General features: G+C 36.4%; 1 protein-coding gene across 2 annotated transcripts in view; it reads right to left on the bottom strand.

The window, feature by feature from the left end:
• Positions 1-569: 569 nt before the first annotated feature.
• The window catches only part of E(bx) (nucleosome-remodeling factor subunit NURF301 E(bx)), a 29638-nt gene continuing 2863 nt past the window's right edge, over positions 570-27344 (bottom strand). Inside the window, exons 2-18 of one of the 2 annotated variants that reach the window (XM_069508937.1) lie at positions 26200-26482; positions 25638-26104; positions 24145-24372; positions 23894-24066; positions 23627-23824; positions 23284-23524; positions 21113-22899; positions 20395-20626; positions 18519-19597; positions 17363-17477; positions 16906-17072; positions 8340-8547; positions 6649-7121; positions 4862-5076; positions 3227-3394; positions 1394-1674; positions 570-1190 (exon numbers count right to left, since the gene is read on the bottom strand). In XM_069508937.1, the coding sequence (XP_069365038.1) occupies positions 985-1190; positions 1394-1674; positions 3227-3394; positions 4862-5076; positions 6649-7121; positions 8340-8547; positions 16906-17072; positions 17363-17477; positions 18519-19597; positions 20395-20626; positions 21113-22899; positions 23284-23524; positions 23627-23824; positions 23894-24066; positions 24145-24372; positions 25638-26104; positions 26200-26482 (6521 nt within the window). In that variant the 3' untranslated portion in view covers positions 570-984. The remainder of the gene's footprint in view (positions 1191-1393; positions 1675-3226; positions 3395-4861; positions 5077-6648; positions 7122-8339; positions 8548-16905; positions 17073-17362; positions 17478-18518; positions 19598-20394; positions 20627-21112; positions 22900-23283; positions 23525-23626; positions 23825-23893; positions 24067-24144; positions 24373-25637; positions 26105-26199; positions 26483-27344) is intronic. The other variant, XM_069508941.1, reaches the window with a different exon arrangement.

The following is a 27344-nucleotide window of genomic DNA, read 5'->3' as shown; positions in this document are numbered from 1 at the left end:
AAACAACATTATGACAGGGATAGCAATAGATTTAGACATGTCGCCATAGGTACTTCCATACTAATATTATAAATGCGAAAGTGTGTCTGTTTGTCTGCTAGCTTTTCACGGCCCACCCGTTCAACCGATTTTGAAGAAATTTGATACAGAGATAGCTTGCATACCGTGGAAGGATACGTTTTATCCCGGAAAATCAAGGAGTTCCCAAGGGAATTTTAAAAACCTAAATCCACGCGGACGAAGACGCGGGCAACTGCTAGTTTTTTTAGTTTAGTTCTTCGGAATAGTATTAAAAATCACTTCATGCATTGCCAGACACTTAGTGTCGTGGCAACCCCGTGCTAGACGCTCTTAAAGTTTAAGTTTTGTGTGCGAATTAAAAACTCGCACTTGGCCAAAATTTTCCATCACTATTAATACAACCAAAGTTCATGCAGATTGGTATCTTTACAATCTACATGAACTTTTGTTGTAAGTATCTTTTGGACGCTTATTCTATTAGAAAAAGGCTGTTTGGTTTTTTTAAAGTTCTGTATAGGGTTGTAATTTGTGCAAAAACATTTAATATATTTATATTATTAAAAATTTATTTCTTACATACAATAATGTTTACTTAAACTAAACACTAAGTTAAAACTAAAGTCACTATGTCATAATATCTGCTAATACGATATCTTTTTCACAAACTATACATAATTATATCCTTCCGCGAAGAGTTTTATTTCCAAAAGTAGTCGGCTTCAAAATACATTACAAATGTAAAGCATTAATCACTAAATACAATAAATACTTAACATGAAAGTTTAGCTGACTGAACTCATAACTTCTGCAATCATTTTATACAAATTCTTTGAAAATTTCATCACAATCTTTACAATTTACAAGTGTTTACGAGATGTAACAATACAGCCGTATTCGAATGTCTATATCCGACCGCAATCAACAGACGCGCTATCACTGTTCACAGACGCACTGGCACTGTTATCATTGAGTGGATTCAAATAACTTTTCCCGAAAGTATTTAATTTTTTGTGCAAAGAACGCCTCTAAGCCATCAGCACATCTAAAAAATTCTGAGTCCTTTGGATTAAAGTAACGACAATTGTCAAATATTTTAGTCATATCACCAATAAATTCACTTAATGTACTGTAAGTCTGTTCATTCACCTTTCTTTCCACAGTCTGCAAATCTGCAAAAGAAAACATAAGTTAGTATTATGAAAAGTACTGTCGTCGGCCGTCGCCATGGGAAGTGAACATCTTCAACAAGTTTATACGACGGCGGGAGGCCACATAGGGCCGGTATACCGGTTTGCGGCAAATATGAAGGCGCCCTTAAGTCTCAATTGTGCATACTTGAAAAGAAAAAGTAGTATTAATAAAGCATACACACCCATGGGTTCTTTAATCACTTTGTAGTAGGTGGGAGCCTCTCTGGGGTCGACTGGCTCCATGAAGGGCCAAGCGTTTTTATGTAGCTGTATCTGTTTCACGAGCCTTTTTAGATTTTCGAAGTCTTTGGCGGTGAGCTCTTTCATATTCGCAAAGTTCACAGAATTATTTTTCTGGCAGCTGGGACAGATATATTCGTCGATGTTATCGGCCTCGGACTGCAGGATACCGACGCATCTGCCGTGGAACCAATCTTGACATCGGTCGCAGCAGATGTAGAACCTAAACGAACAGTAATTCAGAGTTAACAACTGATGCGGCTCCTATAATGCACTGCGCACATCACGGAAACATTGGTTATGTTTGCAAACGTGGTAAGTAAACTCGTGTACGCGAAGAGATCAAGGCAAAATGCGCAATTTTTAATAAACTACCTGATCCACCCGTCTTCGCTTGGATGAAATTTGATGAAATTTAATGAAATTAGTTTGGTTATAGTACATCGCGATACGAGGGCGGTAAGTACCTAAACGCCTGTACAACGTTTTTCAATACAGTTAACAGAAAACAGGTATCAGACCTTATAGCACAAGTAAAGAAAAAAATCAGAAACAGTGAATTTGTGGTTACATCACAAAAAAACGTGAAAAGTGATAGATGGCACAGTTTGTAATTAACTTGCAGTGTTCTACATAAAAGTGTTTGGTATACCTTGTACAATGGTACGGAGCCCTTCGTGTGTGTGAAGTGAAGTGTGTCCGACTCGCACTTGGCCGGTTTTTATTTCCTACCTCATTATTTTAATCCATATTTAAACAACTCATACATAACATGAAAGAGAAACTACGAACGAAAAACTTAATTAAAATTTCAAAATGGCAGTGTTTACTAAAACGCTCCATTTTGAAATTATGCAAATAAAAAACTCCTTGCTATTGTTATCGCATTAAATGCATTTTGTGTTTAGGTCGCCATTTTGGTTGCGTGGTTGCAATAGCAATTGTGCCCTAATCAAGTTAATATTGCAGTAAGGTTATCATAAAAGGTAAAACTCTCGGATGAGCCTATTCGCGTCGAGATTAATATTTAAAATTCACTTCGGGTATGTTTATACCAGAAAACTTTTTTTGAAAGAGTAAGTATATAAGTAGGTATAGATTTACCGATTTAGAAACAAATTACAAAAAAAATATCGCCTCGTGTTCTAAATTTAACTTACAAGCCATGTTTACTAGCATTGAAAGCGCATTTTGCGAGCAACTGTATTGAAAAATATAACATGTCACCAAATCAAGCAATCGAAGGCGTTGGAAGTAAGTTTGAACAGGAATGCACGGGCGCGGTGATGATATAGCCACCTAAATTCATCGTACGGCAATGTATAGAATATATATGGCGCGCACATGCAGAAATATCGTTCTATAAATTGAGATGGCTAATAGATATTTCATCATACCTATTCGAAAAACGAAAATGAGCATTACAGGGCAGCGGGAACAAAATTCTATTTTGTTCTTATGGGAGTTTGAACTTTCTCGCTTCCGATTGGTTCACGCGTTCTTGCTTCACTATGTGTTATGAAAAATAGTGTGTGACACTCGGCGCCAAAATATTTCATTCTCGGGCGGCGTATATTGAATTCCTCCCTTTGCTAAGGTTTCTACGCTTCGCTCTGAATTCAAAATAACGCTCCCGAGAAACAAAATATAACTTTGGCTCCTTGTGATACAAATAACTATTTTATTGTAAGATAGGCTAGCGCTTGACTACAATCCTGCAGTGAATAGCAAGCAAGGTAGGTCTAGTTTGATCGACCGTGCGGCGGGTCACGTACTGTGAGTTGTCGTAGGGCTGGCGGCACAGGCAGTACAGCTCCTGCGTCTCGGCGGCGCGGCGGCACTCGGCGCACACGTACTCCTCCATGCTCTTGCTCATCTCCTCCGTCACGCCCACGCAGTCGCCGTGGAACCAGTTGCTACAGTGTTCGCAGCCCACGTAGAACCTGCGCGCGCACACACACACACGTGTCAGTAACTGCCATGAACTAGCTCAATAAGGTATTTTACCCTTTTTTGAAGTGTCTTAACTTGATCCTAAAATGATAATAAACTACCAAAAATTATATAAAAATTATATTCGATCGATAAGTGCAACAAAAATGAATTTAAATTTTGCAATTCAAATTTCGCCGCGAAAACGCCCGCCATCTTTTTAGGTTCATGACGTCACACGAATTGGTAAACAACAGTATTTCTTAGTGAAATACATTACAACTTCAATCAGTGTTAATTACCGTAGATGCACCGTAATTCAGTCCTAATCTACCGTCAAGGTAATATGCCATTACCTTGACCGTGTCACCGTAATACAAAAATCACGTTGAAAATTCATAATATACTGCGTAATACGAGTACGAATCTCAGTCACGTTAGCATATTTCGTAATGGCAACATTTCTCTTGCTCTCGGTTTAAGCATCAAATCTCAGAAATTTATTTTCGTCCTTATTCAAGCAATTAGGAAGGAGTGAAATGTAAAATTAATGAGATTTAACAAAATATTAATATGAATAAATCCGTTTATGAAAAAGATATTGCTATGCTAGGAGAGTCAGATTCAGAATAATATTAATAATTGATTAAAAAGCAAATTCATGACTTTATTCTTTTAAAAATGACACGGTATTCTTTTAGCTAATCCACCGTTATTTAATCTAGAAACATCGTAATTTTAACCCTTCAACACGGTAATTCTCGATTTACATATGAAAACAGTCTTCAATCCATGTGGCGTGACAGTCGGAGTTCATCATGGCGTTATCAGCTTCGTGCATTTAGAATATTTTGTAGAACAGATTAAAAAATTAAATCTTTAAAATGAGTTAGACTAAAATGAACATTTTTCGATTGCTTATTGCTAATACTATCTTGTTTATACATTTTTAGATTTTTTCTCGCTTGGTGTAAAATACCGTATTCACGCTGCCCCGTGTATGGTGCAGACCCATGTGCATCTATGGAACTTAAACAGTGTGCCTAATCATGATTCTACCTTTATTCGCTTGAAGTGAATTTAAGAGACCCACGCCGCGGGGGAAAACCCCATAAGAGTTGCAAAAAGACTTTCATTGTTTTAAGTAGACGTCATCTCCGTAATGTGTTTCCAACTGGACTGAATTTGATCTACCCAATTGTCGAATTGGATAGATTGGCACAGATTTGGACGCGTAGAGCCAAATAGTATTAGATTAGATCGGATTGAGCTGACTAAAGTTCTGATGAGATCAAATTGGGCCAGATTCGATCGGACTAGATCAACTGGTTAGAAGCCTACAATCCAATATACCTAAAAGAAGTTGCACTTCTTTAGCGTAACACATACGAAAACATATTTTTATTAAGTATAAAGAATAATAAAATATGAAACGATTCTTTGTATATATATTATTATGAAGAAAGAGTAAAACGTACTTGGTGTTATCGTAGGGAGTGCGACATATACAAAGCAACTTCTCCTTCTTGGCACCCTTCTTGTTATTAGTGGATTTGTTTTCGCGCGCAGACATGGAGGCGCTGCGGCGCTTGCCGGCCGCGCCGCCGCCCGCGCCCGCTCCGCCGCCACGCACCTCCTCCTGCTTGCTGCGCTCGGCGCGCGTGCGCAGCGCCAGCTCCGCGGACAGCTCCTTCTGACATGTGAACTTGCAATGTAACTCGCTCATCAATAGTAGATTGTTCAATATGGGAGTAATATAACGTCTTACGTCACCGGCGCCGGGATAAATCCCAAGCGTAACGAGGGATTTTAGAGTAACTCCCGAGCATAGCGAAGGTGTTGCATCTAGAATCCTGAGTGAAGCGTGAGGTTTAGGGGCGCCCAAGACTAAGACAGCATTACCCCCAAGTTCAATACTCTACTTTTCACACCTAGCGAGCCAATAAAATCAAAATCTTCGTATGCTTAAATAGATACCTTTAGAAGTTTCTGGAAGAAAATCGTTTATTACACTATGAGCATTTATAGTTTCCGGAGTTTAATTACTGGTGCTATCATTGTGACCTCTCAGCATTTAATTTCAAGTTAAATAAATAATTAATTTAAATAACACCACAATATAACGTTTCGCAAATCGCAGATAAGTTTTAGAGGGAACTTTCAAAAAAATCTCTAGTCTTTACTCTATGGTTCGTGTGTCTACCGAGTGAAAGGGAGGCCATCGCAATAGTTGATGAACTAAAAACTTCTTAGAAAAGTGCGGGATGTTCTAAATTCAGACATTACATCCCCTAATGTGTAATGGATTTCAGTACAACATTACAACCCGGCTAAGTCATAGGAATGTTATGATGACTTTACCTTTAGTTAACAATTTAGTAAATAAGGCACTGTCGAGCGAGTGGTGTGAAAAACAATTTTACAAATGACTTCATAAAATGAGACGCCAAAGTAGAATAAATTCTAAGAATTAATTAATGACGTATTAGAAGTTACCAAACCATAAGTGTTACCGCGTTTTTCGCATTTAGGCTTGGTGCTTAAAGTAACAAACTAACTTATAGACAGCTCTGAGACGCTTAAATTACGGAATTTCAATCAATCAATATACTTATAATAAAACTGTAACAGGTCAAATTCTGTACATTGAAGATATTTTGAAATTTTTTTTTCGAGGGCACTCTATAATCGATACTGAACCCAAAACTGTAATTTTTTTCATTTTTGTCTGTCTGTCTGTCTGTCTGTATCACGGCCGCGCATCACGCTGAAACTACTGAATGGATTCCAATGAAACTTGGTACGATTTGAGGTCATACTATGAGGAAGAATATAGGATACTTTTTATCCCGAAATTCAGCATGGTTCCCGTAGGAGAGGGGATGAAAGTTAAAATGTATACTGAGTTGTAATTCATTAACGCGTAGTCCGATTTCATTCATTTTTTTTTTTGTTGGAAAGGGGATATTTTAAAGATTGTTCCGTAAATATTTCAAGGTCATCGGTTTTTAACCGACTGTTAAAAAGGAGGTGGTTCTTTTTTCTACAATCCTGATGCTGCAAAGTACTAAAGTCCTAAATCGTGGGGATTTTAGAATTTCTGATAGTGAATTGATATTTTAGGTATCAAGCAACGGCTTCACGATGACACTCCCAGTCCGAAATACTCCACCCGAGCGAAGCCGGAGCGGGTCAGCTAGTCACTTATAAAAATATTAATATTGTACAGCCACCACATTAAATAGTTTAAGAGTATGGAAAGTACCTGTATTTCGACACCGAGTTCCTTTTCGAGGAGGCCACGTTTCTTTATAATATCCTTCTTGAGCATCTCCTTATTTTTGAAGAGGAGCAGCAGACGGGAGTGTGCGGAGACAACGCGCGGCGCGGCGGGCGCGGGTGGCGCGGGCGCGGCACGCGGCGGCGGTCGCGCGGGCGGCGCGGGCGCAGGCAGCGGCGCGGGCGCGGGCGGCAGTACAGGCGGCGGCGAAGGCCCGCGCGCGCCGCGGGCGCGTTTGCGCGGGCTGGTCTCAACCCACTCGGCGTCGTCGTCGTGGCGCGAGGGCCCGCGCCGGCGCGGCGGCGGCGGCGGTGAGGGCGAGCGCACCGCCACCGCTCTCACCTCCCTCTCCACTGGCACCTCGGGCTTCATTTGTTTTTCCTGGTACCTTTGCAACTGCAGCAATTTCTCCTCGATTTCAGGATTTAAGTTTTCCTGTTTTAGAGCACTCTTGATAGCTGAAAAGCAAATTATCATTTCGAACCTTGTACCTTAGGACGTCTCGAATAGATTCCTATTGTAAAATCTGTTTTAATTTGAATTATGTTAAATCTTTTATAATATAAAAATGAATCACTAAATGTGTCGGTCATCGCAAATCTCGAGAACAGCTGAACCGATTTCGCTAATTCTTTTTTTATAATATTTCTTAAAGTACGAGGATGGTTCTGACGGAGAGAAAAATTTAAAGTATTAAAAAAATTATAGAATCGACTGCTATAAGTCCCGCAAATTACTAATGCGCGTGGCCGCCATTTTAGTGACGTCAGCACTAGACTGAAGTGTCGAGCAACCAGTACCGTTGACAAAACTGTCGGTAGAGTACGCGTATCGTGTTTTGAATAATTGTAAATTCACACATTTTGTTTTGTTTTAGTTTGTTATTGTTGTTAAGTTTTTTGATTTGTTTTAGTTGTTGTTTCCTTTTTGGGTTAAACATGAGTAGGAAAATAATTAATAGTCGTGCCCGTGAGATTATTATTAAAGTAGACCACATCACTAAAGTAGACAATTATTTTGCAAAAGAGGAGGATTCAAAAAACATTACTTCAGAATATCACTTAATCGCTTGAAAATGCCTGTGACACCAGTCAAGACGTGGTTATTTCGAAGCAAATTTGAATGGTAATGTTACAAGTACTTCAAAATAAAATCAAGGTCACAGAGCGTGTACTTATTAAATACAAAGGTACACAAATATTTACTACTTAATATAAAGTATGTATTTTAAAAGGAAAATATTTATAAAACTAATATATGTATTAAAAAATGAATAAAAAATTGTACTTAATAAATTTTACTATTACTGCTAGGTTTATAAATTATTTAATTATTCTAAAAAAAATTGCCGACGGTATATTTTCATTTCGGCTGACGTCACGCTAATGTTAATGAGACATGGTTCCAGCGAAATAGCAATTTGCGGGACTTATAGCAAACTTAAAACTAACAGCGGACGTGGACTCTTAATTTTTGACATAGTCATCATCCCTATTACTAACAGTAATTAGTAAAACACACGTAAAAAGTAGTAGTAGTACAGGCGCATTATACACCATCACCAGATTTTGATTTACGATTTTTCACAGAGAATATATTATTTTAAAGTATAGTTTAACTTTTAGTTATGATACTTACCTGATTTTCAAATCGAAAAAAAAATTGTTAATACTTACTTTGTTGTATGTAGTCAGGAGTGAGGACAAATTTTTTATTAAGATTTCCTTCGTGAACAGCATTAACTATATCAGTTTTTGTATTATTTTCAGGAATATCCTCAGGCTTAGAAGGAATGGCCTCTTTTTGGCTCACAGCTTCCGCTACATGATCTTCGCCATTCAATAAAGGCGGTCTTTGTATTTTTTTATCATCAGCTTTACCATCCTAAAAGGAAAAGTAATAACTAAATAATCAATAGTCACTAAATAATTTTTCAACAAAAAAAAAAGAAGAAAAGATCCTAAAAGAAGACAAAAAAAACTATAAAGAAACTACTGGTTTGTGGGAATATATAAGTACAATAAGAACTCTTAACAATAGCAACATTACATTATCTTACATAATATGTAACAGATTTTAACATATTTTAACACAGGTATTACTTAAATTATTATCGATTGCCCATACACACCCCCACAAAGCAATGGCAAATATAATTAATATGTAACTAAAGATTTAAAAATTTACAGAAACAATAAAAGGTCTTGATTAAATGAAAGTCAAAAGCTATTTGAAAAATTTATTGATTAACAATTTTGCACTATCCATTTATTATAAATGGTATTGATTATTTCGTCTACACATAATACACATAAACAGGAGGTGTATGAGCAATTCCATTATACAAGACTTCACGTCTACTGATACACTTTTGAAAAGTTTACAATGTCATATTCCAAATTACAGATTCAATTCATTTATTGTTCCAAACCCAAAATACATGTATAGAGAAATAGTAATTGCTAGAAAAATGGTTTCTGCACATTTAAAATGCTGTAAAGTTTATTTATTTTATAACTAACGGCTGAATAGTAAAACGTATAATATATATAATACAAGTCCCAATTACGCCCCAAACGCTTAATTACTATTGTTTTTGACAAAATACACATAAATAAAATACCAAAATCAGACATATTCAGACACATTTCAAGCATAATATAATCGGCAGATGGCTTACAACTATAGAGCGGACTTATAATTTGCTCAGACTTAAGGTGGAGTTAAAACGAGACTTTATCAGAAACATAAAAAATATGTTTCGTTCTTTCTCTAAGTAAAGTCAATGTTACGGCTCTATAAAATGCTAGCTGGTATATATTTAGGGTACATGCAAAAACCCATAATTATAATCCATATTATAAACGGCCTAAGCAAACTTTTACTTAGGCCGTTACCATGCCGGTACGGCAACGCAGCGGTATTGACTCTATACCGAAAGTCTCGGAATAAAAAGATTCACCAGCTTTCGCGCGGTTCAATGAAGGAAGTAGTAATGCATACTAAAACAGCGCCACTGTCGCACTGCTGCACCAACGAATCAGGGGACGATCTTAATTTTTTTTAATAATTTATAAAAGTTCGACACTATACTTGTATTTTGTTTGAGGAAGTCATCCATAGACCACAGTGAAATAATTAATTTTATTAATTTTATAATTGATTCATACTAAGAGAAGCTTCTTAAACCTAGTTAATATACATACATACAACTACTATATATAAAAAGATTAAATAATTATCACTATTAATTTGAAAAGTGTATGTACATTCAAGTCTTTGGTTAAGAATTGCAAAGTTAAAAAGTTATTAATTATTAAGTTTAGAAATTTTCATTCCTATACTTGTTACCTAATATTTAAAATATTTTGGAAGAACTTGAATGAATTCAAGAATAATCCCCAGACAACTACAATCAATTTTACACAATCAGAAACAATATTGCACTCAGTAAACCTAAACACTCAAGAGTAACAAAATAATAAGGCTCTAAAATGCTGCAGTTTAATTGATTAAATGAATGGACATTTCAATCTATTTAACCAAATTATTTTAAATGCTTATACATTTTATATAATAATATTTTTTATGCAGTATCTTAACTATTTATCAATTGTATTAATACTTGACACGACATTTTTACAAGCAACATATTTTATAACAGATTAGAGAAATTAAAACAATGGCGCCTATTCGCTTTAAACAAATCTCTAAACTGTAGTAACTTGAGTGTTGAAAGTATTGATATCCTTGTCAAATGATCAAAAAATAGTGCTAATCTTTTCTACAGAAATTCTAATAGCACTATTATTAGACCAAATTTTTAGTGCAGAGATTATAATATTATACAACCGAATTAGCACCATTGATGCCGATTTGCTTGTACACAAATCCCTGAACTAAATTGATAGATCTAAAAGTAATTCTATCCTTTCCCTTGGGAACATTGTAAAATAGGATAGCAGTGTTTAAACAGGTCTATTATTTATGAATTTAGTACAGTTTGGATGTCATATACAACCGCATTTGCTCCATTGTGTACTTAAAATAAATTTAGAACAGTCTATTCTAATATAGTAAATTTAGATGGCTCCGAAATATACATGGGACTTATATAGTAATATAACATACAAATTCATGACACAGGTGAAATCGAAACATTAGTCGAAATTTTGGGAAATGAGACAAAAGCTGAGACTTAGGCTGAGATCTATCCAGCGTACTTTTACTTTAAGACACAGTTAAAACAAGATGGATTTATGCATCTGACATAAGTCTGTCTCGTTAACTCTAAGTAAAGTCTGAGCAAAGTAAGAGTACGCTATATAGATCTCAGTATTCGTGTCGTCAAGTTAGTGTTGCAATGGTTCAAGGGTGATCCCCAAATAAGAAAACTAAAACGTCAAAAAAATATTTTTCGATTGCATGTCGATGTACATTACTTTCTGCCGCGTACTGTAACAACCCTGAAAACAGCTGATTGCGGTAATTAACTTACAGAAAACTTCTATGAACTCGAAGGACCGTTTGAACGTTTATCAAGTAGCAGAGAAAATTAAAAATCTATGGCACTATTTGATACTAGATACCTCATTTGTCATGAAATTATATGCTGTTAAATACACTAATTTATCTAAACTCATATCTTAAAATCCAAACCATTAAATCTTGGCGACATAGTTTATCGTAATGCCGAGTCTCCACCGCGTATTTTTCTCTATACACTAAACAAAACATTTCGTTTGTCGTCTCCTGCTAAGGAATGGTTTCGTGTTTTCAAAAACATTTACCGTCAAAATGAGTTCGGCCGAAGAAGACGAGATTTCAGTTTTGGCAATAGTAAATTTGGTTTTAAAGAGAAAATAGTATAAATTTCGAGAAAAATCCTACTTTGTAGGGTTCTGTACCTCAGAAGGAAAAACGGAACCCTTATAGGATCACTTTGTTGTCTGTCTGTCTGTCTGTTTCTCTCGAAATTTAAATATGTGTTCATAATTAATAATAAAGGATTGATTTGAAAAAGGAAGCTTCGTCGTTTCTGCTTGATTTTATGAACGTCCCAGATTGCGCGCCTTTCTCTTATTAAACTTATGAAATACATATAATATTATTTCTTTACTCCACTCCATGTTTCACATCAAAAGAATAATATCTTGCGGCAAAATAAAATGGCAATGTCAAATGAAAATAAATAAACACAAAGAAAATAAAATATTTTTTGATAATTGCCGCGACTGCGTACTGTACCCGCACGGGGGTGAAATCAAATGTGTAAATGTGTAGAAAGCAAAAACATTGTTGGTGCACACTAAAAATGTCATAAATGTGTAGAAGTATGGTGTTTTGTGTAGAGGTTTTTGTGTAGTATTTGGGAAAAACACGCGCAGGAGACGCGGAATTAGGTTTTCTTTACAGAAAAGATAACATTTTATATTCTAGAATATAAGGTGGAGTCAAACTGTTCACGGTATTTAGTATAGAATTTTCTCCCAGAATAACCCAGAACAAAATTTTTGCTACATAAAATTGTGCACGCGCTTGTTATATTACGATAAAATTGGATACATAATTAATATGCTAAAATTCATCTAATCATAAACTTGGGAGTCTGAAGTAAATGTTTGTTGTGATGTTTAAAACAGAATCGTTATTCCGTTTCCGGATACAATGTCAATGTTCCTAGTTTCTTACTGTCATCATACAATACAATAGTGTAAAACTATTATTGTTTATTCTTGTTTAATTTGGTATCTAGGAATATGAAAATATGAAAAATAATATTATATAAATTATCAATACATGTCACTAATTATTCATTGTAAATTAAATATTGTCACTGTACTAAGAGTGACATTATACTAAGCTATTGTCAACATACAGTTGGCAATAGCTATTATGTGAAATAATAATGTTGTGTAAACTGACAATTTAACTCGCTTATTATTATTGTAAATTATTAATACGTAGACCATCAATGTCACTGATTTTATTATTGTAAATTGGGTGTGTCAACATAGCTTTTGTCAACAAACCTAAAATAAATAATGATTAATATTAAGATCATGTGATAGTCGATATCCGCCTTGTTTGCGATGGCAGTGCAGTGTTATAAAAGTACCCTACCTCGACAGAGAGGGGACAGTCTTGTATCGACAGCCCAGAGCAAACACAGCGGACCTTACTGAAGTTAAGTATTCTTATATTGTATTATAATGTAATGTAATAATTTGCCTTTTATAGATTACCTGTTGTAACTGTGTACCAAATATGTACCTACTACTTTACTCAACGTTCTAATGTTTTAAAAGATGTGTGTTATGGAGTTTCTTTGCCCTTTCTTCTCCATGACTAAACACCTTAGCGAAATGGGTGGTAGATTCATTTTAATATAAATAGATCAATGCTGAACAAATACAATTCAGTTAATATTCGACTTGGTTGGTTTTACTTCTGTATTTATCACCTACCCTCTTCTGCTATTTATTTTATACATTGAGATAAAAGTAAACACTAGGTTGTTAGCTTCTAATTATTATAGAAGCCTGTTTAGATGATTAAGATTCTTACTTTGAAATAATACAGCAGATGCTTTGCTTGATTTTTAATTACTTAGTATTTGGCCTTACCTGACAAATAATTGATAAATGATAACTTTCATTAGTAATCATTGGATTTAATTTATCATCACTATTAAAGCCCACTGTCTTAACTTCTCTTTTTATCTAAATTTGTCATCAGAAGTGGGATACGATATGGCTTTGCCTGATCATAATACTAATACTTTTCAAATGCTTTCAGCAATCGTGGATGCGGATTCTCCTCGAAGCGATAGGCTGCCGCCTGTCGTCGGCGGCACTTGGTATTGGTGTCCGATGATCCCAAAGCGAGAGGCAACTCGGTTGTCAGCGGCACTTGGTGCTGGTGTGGCACCGCCGGTTGATCAAGCTAAGTACAATTTTGTGCGTTGTGTGTGAAGAAAAGTGTAAATTTAAAACCACGATTTTGTGGTATTGTTTCTTTGAAATAGTTTTTGTGAGGGTAATCATAAAAGATTTTAATTAGTTAGATAAACCACGTGTTGTGGTATAATTTATTTGGATAAGAATAAGTCTAGTTGGAGGTCAGATTAGCCGAACGGTTTTTGATAAAGTATATGTAAATGTGAAATCATTTAGAAAGTTATGATATACCGAAACAATAATACTAATCAAATCAGTAGGTTTGCTTTTGAGAAATTGCATCGTACTTACAACTCGAAACTTGAAGAAATTACTTTATTCTGATTTATGTAACTTAAACATAAACTATATTTGTTAATTTTCTTTTTTTTAAATAATTCAATTATTTTCTTTTTCTTAAAACAACGTAAAGCAGAGTGCCTACTCAAGTACTTTTTTTTCTGTTTAGTGATGCTATCAGAACATTTAATTTTATAAATAACTACGTTACAACGTGTTATTAATTTATTCTTGTTTTGAGTTGGTTTAATGTACATACAGTACACTTGTTTATAAGACATAATCAACAAAGAAAACATATTCTCTTCTACTCTAATTTTGGTCTGACGTCTAGCTATTCTAGTTTTTATGACAGTAACATTGACATTGAATCATTGAATATCGTTTTGTGAATGAAGCAATCTTATATTTTTTTATGTCGGTACTTTTGTTGCCGCTGTTCATTTAAGTTCACTGGCTGCATTTTTCTATTTTCCTATGTACTTCGGGAACGAAGTACTTATCACGATGGCCGAATTGTAATAAAACATACTAATAATTTATGCTAAATGACAGAAGCAGAACAGAGAAAAAAAAAAAGAAAAAAAAAAGAAAAAAAAAAAATTTTTTTTGGCATATGATACAAAATGTTAAGACTCCCAATGGGACAAAATGTTAAGACTCACTATGTGACAAATGTTAAGACTCCCAATGGGACAAAATGTTAAGACTCACTATGTGACAAAATGTTAAGACTCCCAATGGGACAAAATGTTAAGGCTCACTATGTGACAAAATGTTAAGACTCCCAATGGGACAAAATGTTAAGACTCACTATGTGACAAATGTTAAGACTCCCAATGGGACAAAATGTTAAGACTCACTATGTGACAAAATGTTAAGACTCCCAATGGGACAAAATGTTAAGACTCACTATGTGACAAAATGTTAAGACTCCCAATGGGACAAAATGTTAAGACTCACTATGTGACAAATGTTAAGACTCCCAATGGGACAAAATGTTAAGACTCACTATGTGACAAAATGTTAAGACTCCCAATGGGACAATTTTTTTTTCTTTTCTTTCTGTTTTTACCTATGTACTTCGGGAGCGAAGTACTTGTCAGTATGGCCGTGTTATATTACGATAAAATTGGATACATAATTAATATGCTAAAATTCATCTAATCATAAACTTGGGAGTCTGAAGTAAATGTTTGTTGTGATGTTTAAAACAGAATCGTTATTCCGTTTCCGGATACAATGTCAATGTTCCTAGTTTCTTACTGTCATCATACAATACAATAGTGTAAAACTATTATTGTTTATTCTTGTTTAATTTGGTATCTAGGAATATGAAAATATGAAAAATAATATTATATAAATTATCAATACATGTCACTAATTATTCATTGTAAATTAAATATTGTCACTGTACTAAGAGTGACATTATACTAAGCTATTGTCAACATACAGTTGGCAATAGCTATTATGTGAAATAATAATGTTGTGTAAACTGACAATTTAACTCGCTTATTATTATTGTAAATTATTAATACGTAGACCATCAATGTCACTGATTTTATTATTGTAAATTGGGTGTGTCAACATAGCTTTTGTCAACAAACCTAAAATAAATAATGATTAATATTAAGATCATGTGATAGTCGATATCCGCCTTGTTTGCGATGGCAGTGCAGTGTTATAAAAGTACCCTACCTCGACAGAGAGGGGACAGTCTTGTATCGACAGCCCAGAGCAAACACAGCGGACCTTACTGAAGTTAAGTATTCTTATATTGTATTATAATGTAATGTAATAATTTGCCTTTTATAGATTACCTGTTGTAACTGTGTACCAAATATGTACCTACTACTTTACTCAACGTTCTAATGTTTTAAAAGATGTGTGTTATGGAGTTTCTTTGCCCTTTCTTCTCCATGACTAAACACCTTAGCGAAATGGGTGGTAGATTCATTTTAATATAAATAGATCAATGCTGAACAAATACAATTCAGTTAATATTCGACTTGGTTGGTTTTACTTCTGTATTTATCACCTACCCTCTTCTGCTATTTATTTTATACATTGAGATAAAAGTAAACACTAGGTTGTTAGCTTCTAATTATTATAGAAGCCTGTTTAGATGATTAAGATTCTTACTTTGAAATAATACAGCAGATGCTTTGCTTGATTTTTAATTACTTAGTATTTGGCCTTACCTGACAAATAATTGATAAATGATAACTTTCATTAGTAATCATTGGATTTAATTTATCATCACTATTAAAGCCCACTGTCTTAACTTCTCTTTTTATCTAAATTTGTCACGCTCAGTCGCACAGATTTCGAATATTCGCGCCCGCACATCTCTACCCTACTATAAATACGAATTACGGAAGTGAGTTTGTTTGTAGGTTTATTGGTTTGTCCTTCAAACACGCTGCAATGGAGCAACGGATCGGCGTGATTTTTTGCATGGATATAGTAAAAGGCGAGGCAAATCACAAAGCTCCTATGGGATTTTGAAAAACTGAATTCACTAGAACGAAGTCGCGGGCATCATCAGCTAGGAAAAATGTAACATTTATAATAACTTACAGCTCAGTACGGCCAAGGCTCAAATAGCTAGAACCCAGAACTGTGAAGCCAGGCTAAGCAGCTGTACTTTGATGAAAAAAAATTAAAGCATTCTCTTTGATCATTTTACTAGTAAAATCAATGTTTTAATATTGTAATTTTTTTCATATTAAAGATACACGTGAATAAAATGTGTCTCAAATTCCTATTTTTGTATTCATAATCAGGATTTTAAAATATGAGCGTAGAAAAAGTTTACTAAAACGAGTGATGCACAGGCGTGGCTAAAAGTTTGGTTCAGTGTTCACTGCACTGACTCACCTCCAAAATCACACTAGATTAGACACTGACTATACATAATACAGAATGTTTTACATCATCAAAGAATATATTTGTAGACTAATGCATAGATAGGACGAGAGGCGACCTAATAGAAATATATTACCTGTTGCTGGAGCACGGGCGGCGCTAGGGGCGCTAGGGGTGCGAGGGGCGCGAGGGCCGCGGGCGGCGCGACGGGCGCGGCGGGCGGCGGCGCGCTCGGCGACGGCTGCACGGCCAAATACATCTTCCGAGGGCCCAGCATGCCTTGCTTGCCCGTCGATTCTTGTGCTGAAGTACAAATACATTGTAACTTGTGTTGCCTTATTCTCTTATTTATTTGACAAAATCGAACGTATTTGACCAAAACTTCACTCGAAAGTTTTTTTTTGTATTTTCGTTTCTTTTCAGCTAATATTAGGTAACTTGTAACTTGTAATTGTTATTATTTATTATTGTTGTTTATACAGAAAAGTCAATATATCAATTAATTATTGCTCTGAGGCTTGACGAACATATACAGATATCGAAGTATTGACGCAACGACAATAATTATTGTAGCAAATATAAAATGAAGATACCTTTCAATAGTTGTTGTTTTACTTGGTGCTGGACGAGCGCAAGCTGTTGTGGCGTGAGAGAATATCCATGGAGGCCTTGCAGCACTATACTCGGCCCACTGCTGGTTTGCATTACCTAAAATCAATAGAGCACTTATTTCAATCACAAAATACTTATCAATACTATCCATACTTATATTATTATAAATGCGAAAGTGTGTATGTCTGTCTGTCTGCTAGCTTTTCACGGCTCAACCGTTCAACCGATTTTGATGAAATTTGGTAGGTACAGAGATAGCTTGGATCCCGGGAAAGGACATAGGCTACTTTTTATCCCGGAAAATTAAAGAGTTCCCACGGGATTTTCAAGAACCTAAATCCACACAGACGAAGTCGCGGGAATCATCTAGTATCTAAATAAATATGAACATAGTTACAATAAAAAACAGTCAAGTGCGAGTCAGACTCGCGCACTGAGGTTTCCGTACCAACTGTACTGTAACAGTAGTAACAGTTTGCTCGATAAATCAAAAACTTATTATACTGAATTATACTGAATTTCATTATAACACTCCTGTGAAAAAGAGACAGCGCTATACAGCTGGTATTTAAATCTGTCTCGTTATGCCAGCAGTATAGCGCTGTCTCTTTTTCACAGGAGTGTTATAATGAAATTCAGTACAACATTATAACACTCGTTTGGATGCTTAAATGGTTATTAAGATATTGGGTGTTTTAATGTTGGCAATAAGCTAACTGTTTCAGAATCTTTTATAGAGGATTTAAAGCATGGGTGTAGATAAAACCATTTATCAAGTGACAAAGCCTGTACGATGCGCTTGTACAATTTGAACATCGATCTTATGGAAAATAAAAATAAAAATAATTTGCAACATTGAAACCCTGTCTTTTTTTAAATCCATATTTTTACCAATGAATTGTTGTATTATTTACTATTAATTCGATATAGTCTCATGTGTGGGCACCTAAGGGCCTAATTTACTAGGGCCACCTGGCATTCCCATTTTATAATTCTAGGTCAGCGGAAGTACCCTATAGGTTCCTTGACAGACAATAAAGTGATCCTATAAGGGTTCCGTTTTCCCTTTTGAGGTCTGGAACCCTAAAAAATAAATTTACACCAATATAGGAAAACCAATAAATAAATTGTATTAACCTGCGCGGTTACGGTCTTGATGACGGTACCCGGAGGTTGACCCGCTAAAAGCCGCTTCTCCATAATTTGGTCTTCTGTAAGTTGGTGCTGGACGGGCGCGGCGGGCGCGGGCGGCGGCGCGGGGCGCACGGCGGGCGCGGGCGCCGGGGAGGGCGCGGGGGCGAGCGCGGGCACGGGCGTCGCCATCGGGCTCTGGCCGATGTGCGCCACGATCTGCGCTTGGTTATTGCCCGTCGGCCGGATCAGCACCTGCTGCCCGTTGACGGTCGCGAGTTGGATCTTGCCGGCCGCGATTTGCTGCACGAGCGCCGGGTTGTTGACCACTATCTGTTGCGTGGCGGGGCGAAGCCGCGGCGGTGGTGCGCGCGGCGCGGCGGCGCGTGGCACGGGCGTGCGCTGCAGCAGCTGGCCCTGCACCAGCACGGTCTGCACAGGCGGCGCGCGCGCGCCCGCTTGCACCACCACCTGCTGCGGCGGCTGCACCACCACCTGCGACGTCTGCACGACCATTTGTTGAGCCGGCTGCACCACAATATGCCGCCCGCTCGACACTATTGTTTGCGGCACCGTCGGGGTCGAGTGGCGGATCGTCTGACCCGACGCGGCCAAATCTGTATTATTTTTGTTTGGTGTATTATTTTTCTCGACAGTATTGGGCGGCGGAATGTCGGGGTCGACCTTAGCGGGGGCGGGCGACGCCGCCACTAGTTGCCCCGCGATGCCCTGCTGGCCTGGCATGAGGACGTGCAGGTTCCCGTCGGGCATCTGTATCAGCTGTTGCCCGGCTAACAATCCTCTTACTGTTATATCACCGTTAGGCGCTTTGATAATTTGAACCTTCTGAGGCCCCTCTTTCCGAGGAGTTACACTCATTTTAGCGGCATCAGCCGACTGAACAGGTTTACTCGTGCTCCCGATTGGTTGACTTATCACTCTAGTGGTGCCATCAGCACCTTTAGTCATAATGATTCTTCTAGTTCCGATAACAGTTTTCTGTCCAGTAGGGGTAGAAGCATTCGAGGTTAACAATGATGTCAGAGTACTTTTACCGGAAACTTGACCCGGCGTTTTAGACTTTTCTGCAACAAAAACCCTTTTTGGAAAAAAAATTTGTGGCATAACAGTGGGGCGGGCAGTAAATCTAGCGTTCGGTTGGGTTAGTTTGGGACATTCTAAAATTAGAACAGATGTCAGATCTAAGAGCTACTTCGATCGGCACTAGCTACTACATCACTGGTAGGGAGTTCCGATAAGATGGCCGATAAATGAAACAATATAATGAAGTTCATTGAATTATAAAAATGTTTTTTTTGTGGTAAGAATTTTAAATTTGAATTCTGAACGCACCTGAAAAAAACTTTATTCATCATTTATAGAATCTTCTTTAATTAGAACCTCCTGTGAGAACCTCCTTCACTGCCTGACTTATTATTTTTCACACACATTCATATTCACACTTCATTATTTTAAATTCTAAATGCTAATGAAACCTCTTTTATTTAAAAAAAATATTTAGCTTAAATTAACGTTGTTTTTTAATAACTAAACAATTTCCGAGCAAGTGGGAGAAGCAGCTTTTGCTCCTCGAGTTTGGCGACGCTGCGCGGCAGTAGCTTGCCGGTTGAACTTGGGATGACTATGTGCATGTTATGTTACATTGCTCAACATGTTACAGATGTGAAAAGTAAATCATTTATTCTTCGTTGGAAAGAGCAAAATTTGCGCGACATATTATGGCAAATAGTATGTATTTTTGGCTGTAAACAAGTGATAAATAGTTTCCATGCTATTTTGCGCTCATGTCTATTGACGGTAGATGTGCGCGTCACGCACTGGCGCACCTCTCATTATTAGGCGAGAGTGCAATAAGACAAACCTTGCGACAGCTCGAGGGCTCTCTTCTGCTGGTGCGCCGCCCGCTGCTCGCGCAGCTGCTGCTCCATCTTGTCCTTGAGCTCGGCCGCGAGCGGCGGCGCGGGTGTGGCACTGCGCGGCGGCAGCTTGCCGGTGGACGTGCGTGTCACGGGCGTCGCCCGCTCCGCCCGCTCGCCATATTGGCGCACCTCCCACAGCTCCAGCTTGTCTTCATCTACCCACTCCTCAGATACCTCGATTAGAAAAATTATATCACTATAATTGATTTTCTTAGAATACATAAGTGCACTTTTATCTAGCAAATGAAAACTGAAAAAGTTAAAATTCTGTTTAAATTCGATTTAATCCATACTAATATTATAAATGAGAATGTGTCTGTCTGTCCGCTAGCTTTTCACGGCTCAAGCGTTCAACCGATTTTGACGAAATTCGGTACAGAGATAGCTTGCACCCCGGGGAAGGACATAGGCTAATTTTTATCCCGGAAACTAATATATGGGAAAGTGTCTGTCTGTCTGTCTGCTAGCTTTTCACGGCTCAACCGTTCAACCGATTTTGACGAAATTTGGTACAGAGATAGCTTGCATCCCGGGGAAGGACATAGGCTACTTTTTATCCCGGAAAATTAAAGAGTTCCCACGGGATTTTCGAAAACTTAAATCCACGCGGACGAAGTCGCGGGCATCGTCTAGTATTTAATAATTCTACAAGCAATATACCTGAGGTTCGGTGTTCTGTGGGGACTCAGCCCGTTTTCTCTTTCTTAATCCGCTTCGGATGGAGGTGACTTCGCGCACGGTCTTCGGCAACTCTAGTGGTATGACTACTTTCCTACGAAGATATTGCGTTCGTTCTGAAAACTGGCCCACGTGACGATGCTTTAATAATTCCAGTGAAACGATCTCGGTGTCTGTAGTCAGTTGATGTTTCCCGTCGGCCGTGGCGGCCTTGGCGGACATGTCGTCCCACCGCAGACAGGCCCACATTATACGTAACTGCAGAGCTGCACTAGCCAGCCACTGTAAGTTGACGGTACGATACAGCCAACATGTTTTAAAAAGAGGCCTGGCGCAAGGGTATGGCCATACAAGTTGATTGGGTTTAGCACTTTGGCTAAACCCAATTATAGTGCTGTGACCCGCTTGTCTGCATAGTTTTTTCAATTCATGGTGTGGCAAAACCATTATGGTTTTCGCTTTGCTTTTAGTATGAAATGAGGAACAAAGAGGATATTTTACAGGTGTTCTTTTCTTTTTCTTTTCCACAGCCACTGTTTGAACTCGTTTCAGGTAAATCTTTCCACTTGGATTGTCTGCTGAATAAATTCTAACGATTGAAATATGAGACTTTTCTTCCTTTATTTTGTCTTCTTTCTTTATATTTCTAGTTAATCCAAATCGCCTGTTAATAATAGCGCGATACTTCGGTTTATCAGATTCTTTTTCCGGTTTCAATGAACATTCATAAGAAGAATCTTTTCCTCTGTTGTTTATTGAAGTTCCACTAGAATTAGATGCATTTTTCGAAGACCTGCCGCGAGTTATCTTCAGTTTGGGTATAGGTGGTCGTCCTTCACTGGCATCACCTGGGTCTTTTTCATCATGCTCATGGTTGGTAAGTTCTTTGAGTGGCCCAATTTCGACTTCATTTTCATCATTGCCGTTGCTCGTAATATCGATGTCCATTTCATTACCAACCGCAGGCACGGCGCATTCGTCGAGTGTGCTTTCAGTTTTGATAAGACTATCAATTTCATCCTTTTCCATTTTGAAGTTACATAAATCACTATCTCCACTCGATTTTCTTTTAACGAAGCAGTCAGAATTTTTGTTGTCACATTCTTGTGCACATGCTACTGCAGACAGTAAATCTGATACTATGTTTTCGCTAGATGTGGTTGATTTATCTAATAAATATTGTTCTAATATCGATATTTTGTTTTTTTCCTTTGTATTAGTTAATAAAAGTGAGTTATAATTGTTTGGCCCATCTTTTATTAATGACAGCAACTGATTAAAAAGTTGCCCTTTTTCGAGGCACATAGGTGAGTAGCACTCAACTTTAAAATCAGAGAGTGTATCAGATGACTCTGATTTGTTGCACCCAGCTGAGTAACATCTGTAATGTTTTGTTAAATTACTGAGATTCTGATACTTTTCTCTGACAGTATCAACATGTTTCGGAGCACAAGTTTTATTTTCGGTGCCTACACCAGTTACGGAAGTTACTTCTGTGTCTGGGTCCTCATTTTCTACATCTACATTTCTGTCTTCCTCACTTTTTATATCTATATCTTCTTTTTTTATATTATTCAACATATTGCCAAGCTTTTTTTCCTCCATGAATTTCAAATATGTCCGACGAGCTAGAAAATCATCTAACTTAGATTTTTTTCCTATCTTAGGATAATATCTTCTAGTTGAGGAACTCAATGCTTTTTCAACATCTATTTCTTCAAAATCTTCAGTTTCCTTTTCCAATTCCATATTCCTCATAGATGCTGGTACTGAAATGAAGTTTAAATAAGATTTATATAAATACGTTTTTGTTTTGTATAATAACTATCACAATAACATGTAAGTACTTTATTTAGTGTTTGATTCTTAACAAATTTTTAGTCCTATTTTCTTTCATTATAGTATAGGTATTGTTTAATAGTGAGTAGTTACACGTCCGTTAATTATATTATAACTGCTTTTGTACACACTTTTTTTGGAGAGTGACTAGTTTTAAAAGTCATGGCTTGTATTACTCAGTTATTATTGTCATAATCAGTTTAGTGTGTCCAATAAATAAAAATATAAAAAGATGTCATGTTTTATTTTATTTTAACATTAATAGAATAATCTTATATATTATTATTATCATCAAACACGAAAAAGTAACTTACACTTTGACATCACATCCTTATCTGCATAATCAGTTGAAGTTAAATACTCATAAGTTTTAGGTTCCACAGCTAGTACTTTCATTATGTTCCCTTCTCTAACCCTGACTGTAATTTTTGCTGGACCATGACAAAGGCCCAATTTTAAATTAGCATTGTGTTTCTTAAACTTCCTTGTTGCAGAATTCCATAGCCAACCCCACTGGCCATGAATTCGATATTCTTCTCCTTTTTGTTTCCAAACCTATAATAAGAAGCCACTTAACATAATGACATTTTGTTCTTCGACATATTTTATTATGAGTTAGTGAGTAACAGTATTTGTTTAATATAAAGTAATATTTACTTGATGTCGAAGTCCTAAAGAATACTTGACAAAATTATAAGACATTCTATATCGCTCTTCCTCTTCATCTCTCTCCTTTTTCTCTCTTTTATCCAATTTTTTTCTTTCTTCTCTTTCTGCAGCAGTGGTACGGATGAGTCGCACATGGCCCAGTTGCTCATGCCAAGCAGGCACCCAGACAACATTTTTCACACATGCCTAGACAAATAGTAGTTATGAGTAAACATTCAAAGAAACAAAATATTCACTGAATGAAACAGTACTTACTTGTAGCACACAAAGGGCCCGGGCAAAGTCCCGAGGCGCTTGGCAGAGTTGAACAGCCTGTACCCATGGTTTTCGTAGCAATGTCCAATTGGGATGCATAAACTGCTGTACTATATTGGATTCTAGCTGCAGCAATGTTTGTCTTAAGGTAGCCACGAGTAAAGGCTTTGTTGCTGTAAAATAAATACATGTGCATTTGTTATTTATTGTTAATATCCAAAATTAAACACTAGCAGTAATATAAACAGTACCGTTTAGCAGGCCAATCCATTTAAAATCTTGCCCACATGACAATGAAAATTTATGTGAAATGTACCGCTTCTTGTCTCTTTCTTCATTTCTTTGGGGCTTATTCAATGCCAAAGGATTACTTGTATATTGATTAACATAAGTTTTAAATGTGTTTTCATTCCCTAATTTAAACAGATATGTTCCGTTAGATAGTTGATTTGATTTCAACCGAGTGAGCCGATCTGTAACTAATATTAAAAAATTAAAATCCTAACAAAAGCGCCAACAAAGAATATACATTTGAACACATTTACTTAATTAATGGCATTTATATAGTGTTTTTTTTAACTGGGACAGTATATGGAAATCCAAAACCATAGTAGATACAGGGAAACTGTTTTCGGAACCTTCAGGTTTTTTTTGTGAAAACAATTTTGGCATAGTCAATTTTGTCAAGCGCGAGTTGTCCATAAAAATCAATGAAATTGACTAAAATTTTTTATAACTCCAGTCAACTTAATTTTATGTAAGGATCATTTCATTATATGGAAAGAAAAAAAACGGCACAGCAGAAGTTGGTCAATTTAAGTACATAAATGTTTTTTCGTACAATTTGTAAGTAACTGGTAGGTAGGTAGGTAACCTATAAAACTAATGGTCAATAAATGTTCAATGTGACATCTCACCTTGCCATAATTATTATGCACGTATTCAGAACACCTGTAGTGGCATAAGGATGTGTGTGAATTATCATGGTAGGGAGTGCCATAAGTTTCCATGTATCTCCTATGGTTTGGGATTTCACCATACTGACTCAGTTAAAAAAAACACTGTATAATAACGTATTTAGTCCACAGCTGCTGTGATTGGCAGAGCAGTCACTAGTGCACCAGCTCCAGCCTGAACACAGAGCTCAACAAATTACTAGACCAAAACCCAAATGGCGACATATTTTATTTTAAAAGTTTAAAGTTAGTTTAGTATTTTAAAAGACAAGTTTAAAAAATCTATTAAAAATATGCTCCTGAAAAAAGCATATTACACAATTGAAGATTATCTAAATGATAAAAGAGCGTGGATTTGACCTGCAGCTCGTTCCAGCAACGCACAAGACTGCAAATACTATTTTATACATGGCATAATCTTGTACCTATATCAAATATTTGAAAAGAGCAACCGCCGAATTTCTTGTTGGTTCTTCTCGGTAGGAAAGGCATTCCGAACCAGTGGTAGATGCATCCGACCATTCGTAAGTACTTGTAAAAGTTTATATGAATAAAAAAGATTTTTATTTTTATTTTATTTAAAAAAGTAACTTTTACCAAAGCTGTTAGTTTGTATATCAATAAATTTGTGAATTTTATGATTGTGTAATATACCTAATTAGATTTTTAAGAAGTAAGAACACACAAATACACATTTTGACTTAATCAATTAGTGAACATATGATTGTTTAAACTGAAATACAATATAAATAAATACACCAATACTGATATAGAGAAAAACACCTCACCATCTTCACTCTTCTTCTGTATCAGAGCTTTTGTCTTAGGAGTGCAACTATTTTTCACTTTTTTTGTTTCATTATCATCAGTTTTGTCTTCATTGTCTTCTTTCACTGCTTCATCACTTGTTACGGTGACTTCATTTACAACATCTTCATCAGAAACTAATGAAAGATCAGGATTGTGTTTTTCACTTAATTTCATTTCAATATTTTGGACATGATGCGTGTGCTGATCTTTTGCTTTTTTTTGCTTTACAATATTTGCATTCTCCACTTCTAAATAAGACTTACGATTTCCTTTAACCTGGTCAGTCAACCTCTCTGTTATGTCCATTTGTCTAGCTATTTCTTGTTTCATTTCCAAAAGTTCCCTCACTAAGGGTGCTTCCATCTCACTAGCATCTAGTACTTCAAGAAGTTCTTGGAACTGCTGGCTAGTAGTGTAGTACCATACATCTCCATTTTCAGCCTCTCTAAGAACAAAACAGAGATTAAACATTTTTTTAATATTTTGTTAGTAAATATCTACATGACAGTGAAATAAACATTTTTTTATTCAAACACTTACACAAATATACGTCTAGCAATAAACCAGTACTTTCTGCCATGTCTGTCGAATCCGAGATGTTCATGACGACATAGTAAACCTTGCCTCTCTGCATCAGGTAAACAATCAGTTACACCAACTGTTTTGTGTTGCTTACATAAAGCACACTGCCAGTCCTCTGAGGGAACATCCACTAAGGGTGGATCAACACATTCAAGATGGAAAACTGCAGGACATGTTTCACAGCACAGCAGATCTCCCAAGCGATGACATACTCTACAGTGGTCATCATAATGTATAGGAACTGTAATAAAAAAAACATAATTGTTAAGGAAAGAGCAGTCTGGTGTATGGATTGTATTGAGTCTCCTGTCTTTTGGCAAAGTTGACAAGATTTAATCATAATATTGTAGTCACTAGATAATGCCCGCAATTTTCTCCGCGTAAATTTAAGTCCATGGGAATTCTTGTTTTCTGGGATAAAGGTATCCTAATGTCCGCCTGTCTCAGTGTGTTATGAGACCCGATTTTGTCTTATTTCTTTTTTTGCAAGTCTCGTTAGTATTTATCATTCTTAGCTCCAGAATAAAAACTCTTGCATTGGTATGGTCATTAGTTTTTTTTTATAAAAATTATCAAAGTTGGCCTATATCCCAACTGGTAAAATTACAAAAATAATAATAATAATAAACTGTTTATTTGAAATTTGATTCTATTTATTAGTTACTTATTTTATAACAGATCTGCCTCGAAGGTTTCATCTTTTTATTAAAATTCTTAAATACATATTAAAATTCACCTTCAATGAAGGAAAGCCTGACACGGCCGACAGTTCCCATTATTAAATATTTAAAAAAACAGTCATCCTGTGTATTTAGGAAACACACAAATTATATCAAAGAAAACTAGATACACACCAATATCACTACATATTGTATTATTTTATTTTAATCTGACTAGCTGACCCGGCAAACTTCATACCGCCTAACAGTCGATTCTTTATTTTTTTATTTTTTTTATACTTACAATTTTTTTAAATTCTTCTCTCCGATGAAATTCCTTGAAGTACAAGGATGGGTATTATAACCCATCCTCGTACTTCAAGGAATTTCATATATCATGTAATATTAACAAAACATGCCTTGGCTACATAGCCTTTGGGTGTA

Source organism: Maniola hyperantus, chromosome 3, assembly GCF_902806685.2.
Source record: "Maniola hyperantus chromosome 3, iAphHyp1.2, whole genome shotgun sequence".
In the NCBI taxonomy this organism is placed as follows: Eukaryota; Metazoa; Arthropoda; class Insecta; order Lepidoptera; family Nymphalidae; genus Maniola; species Maniola hyperantus.
The sequence above is the reverse complement of the archived record's forward strand: the minus strand, read 5'-3'. Positions and strand labels throughout refer to the sequence as shown.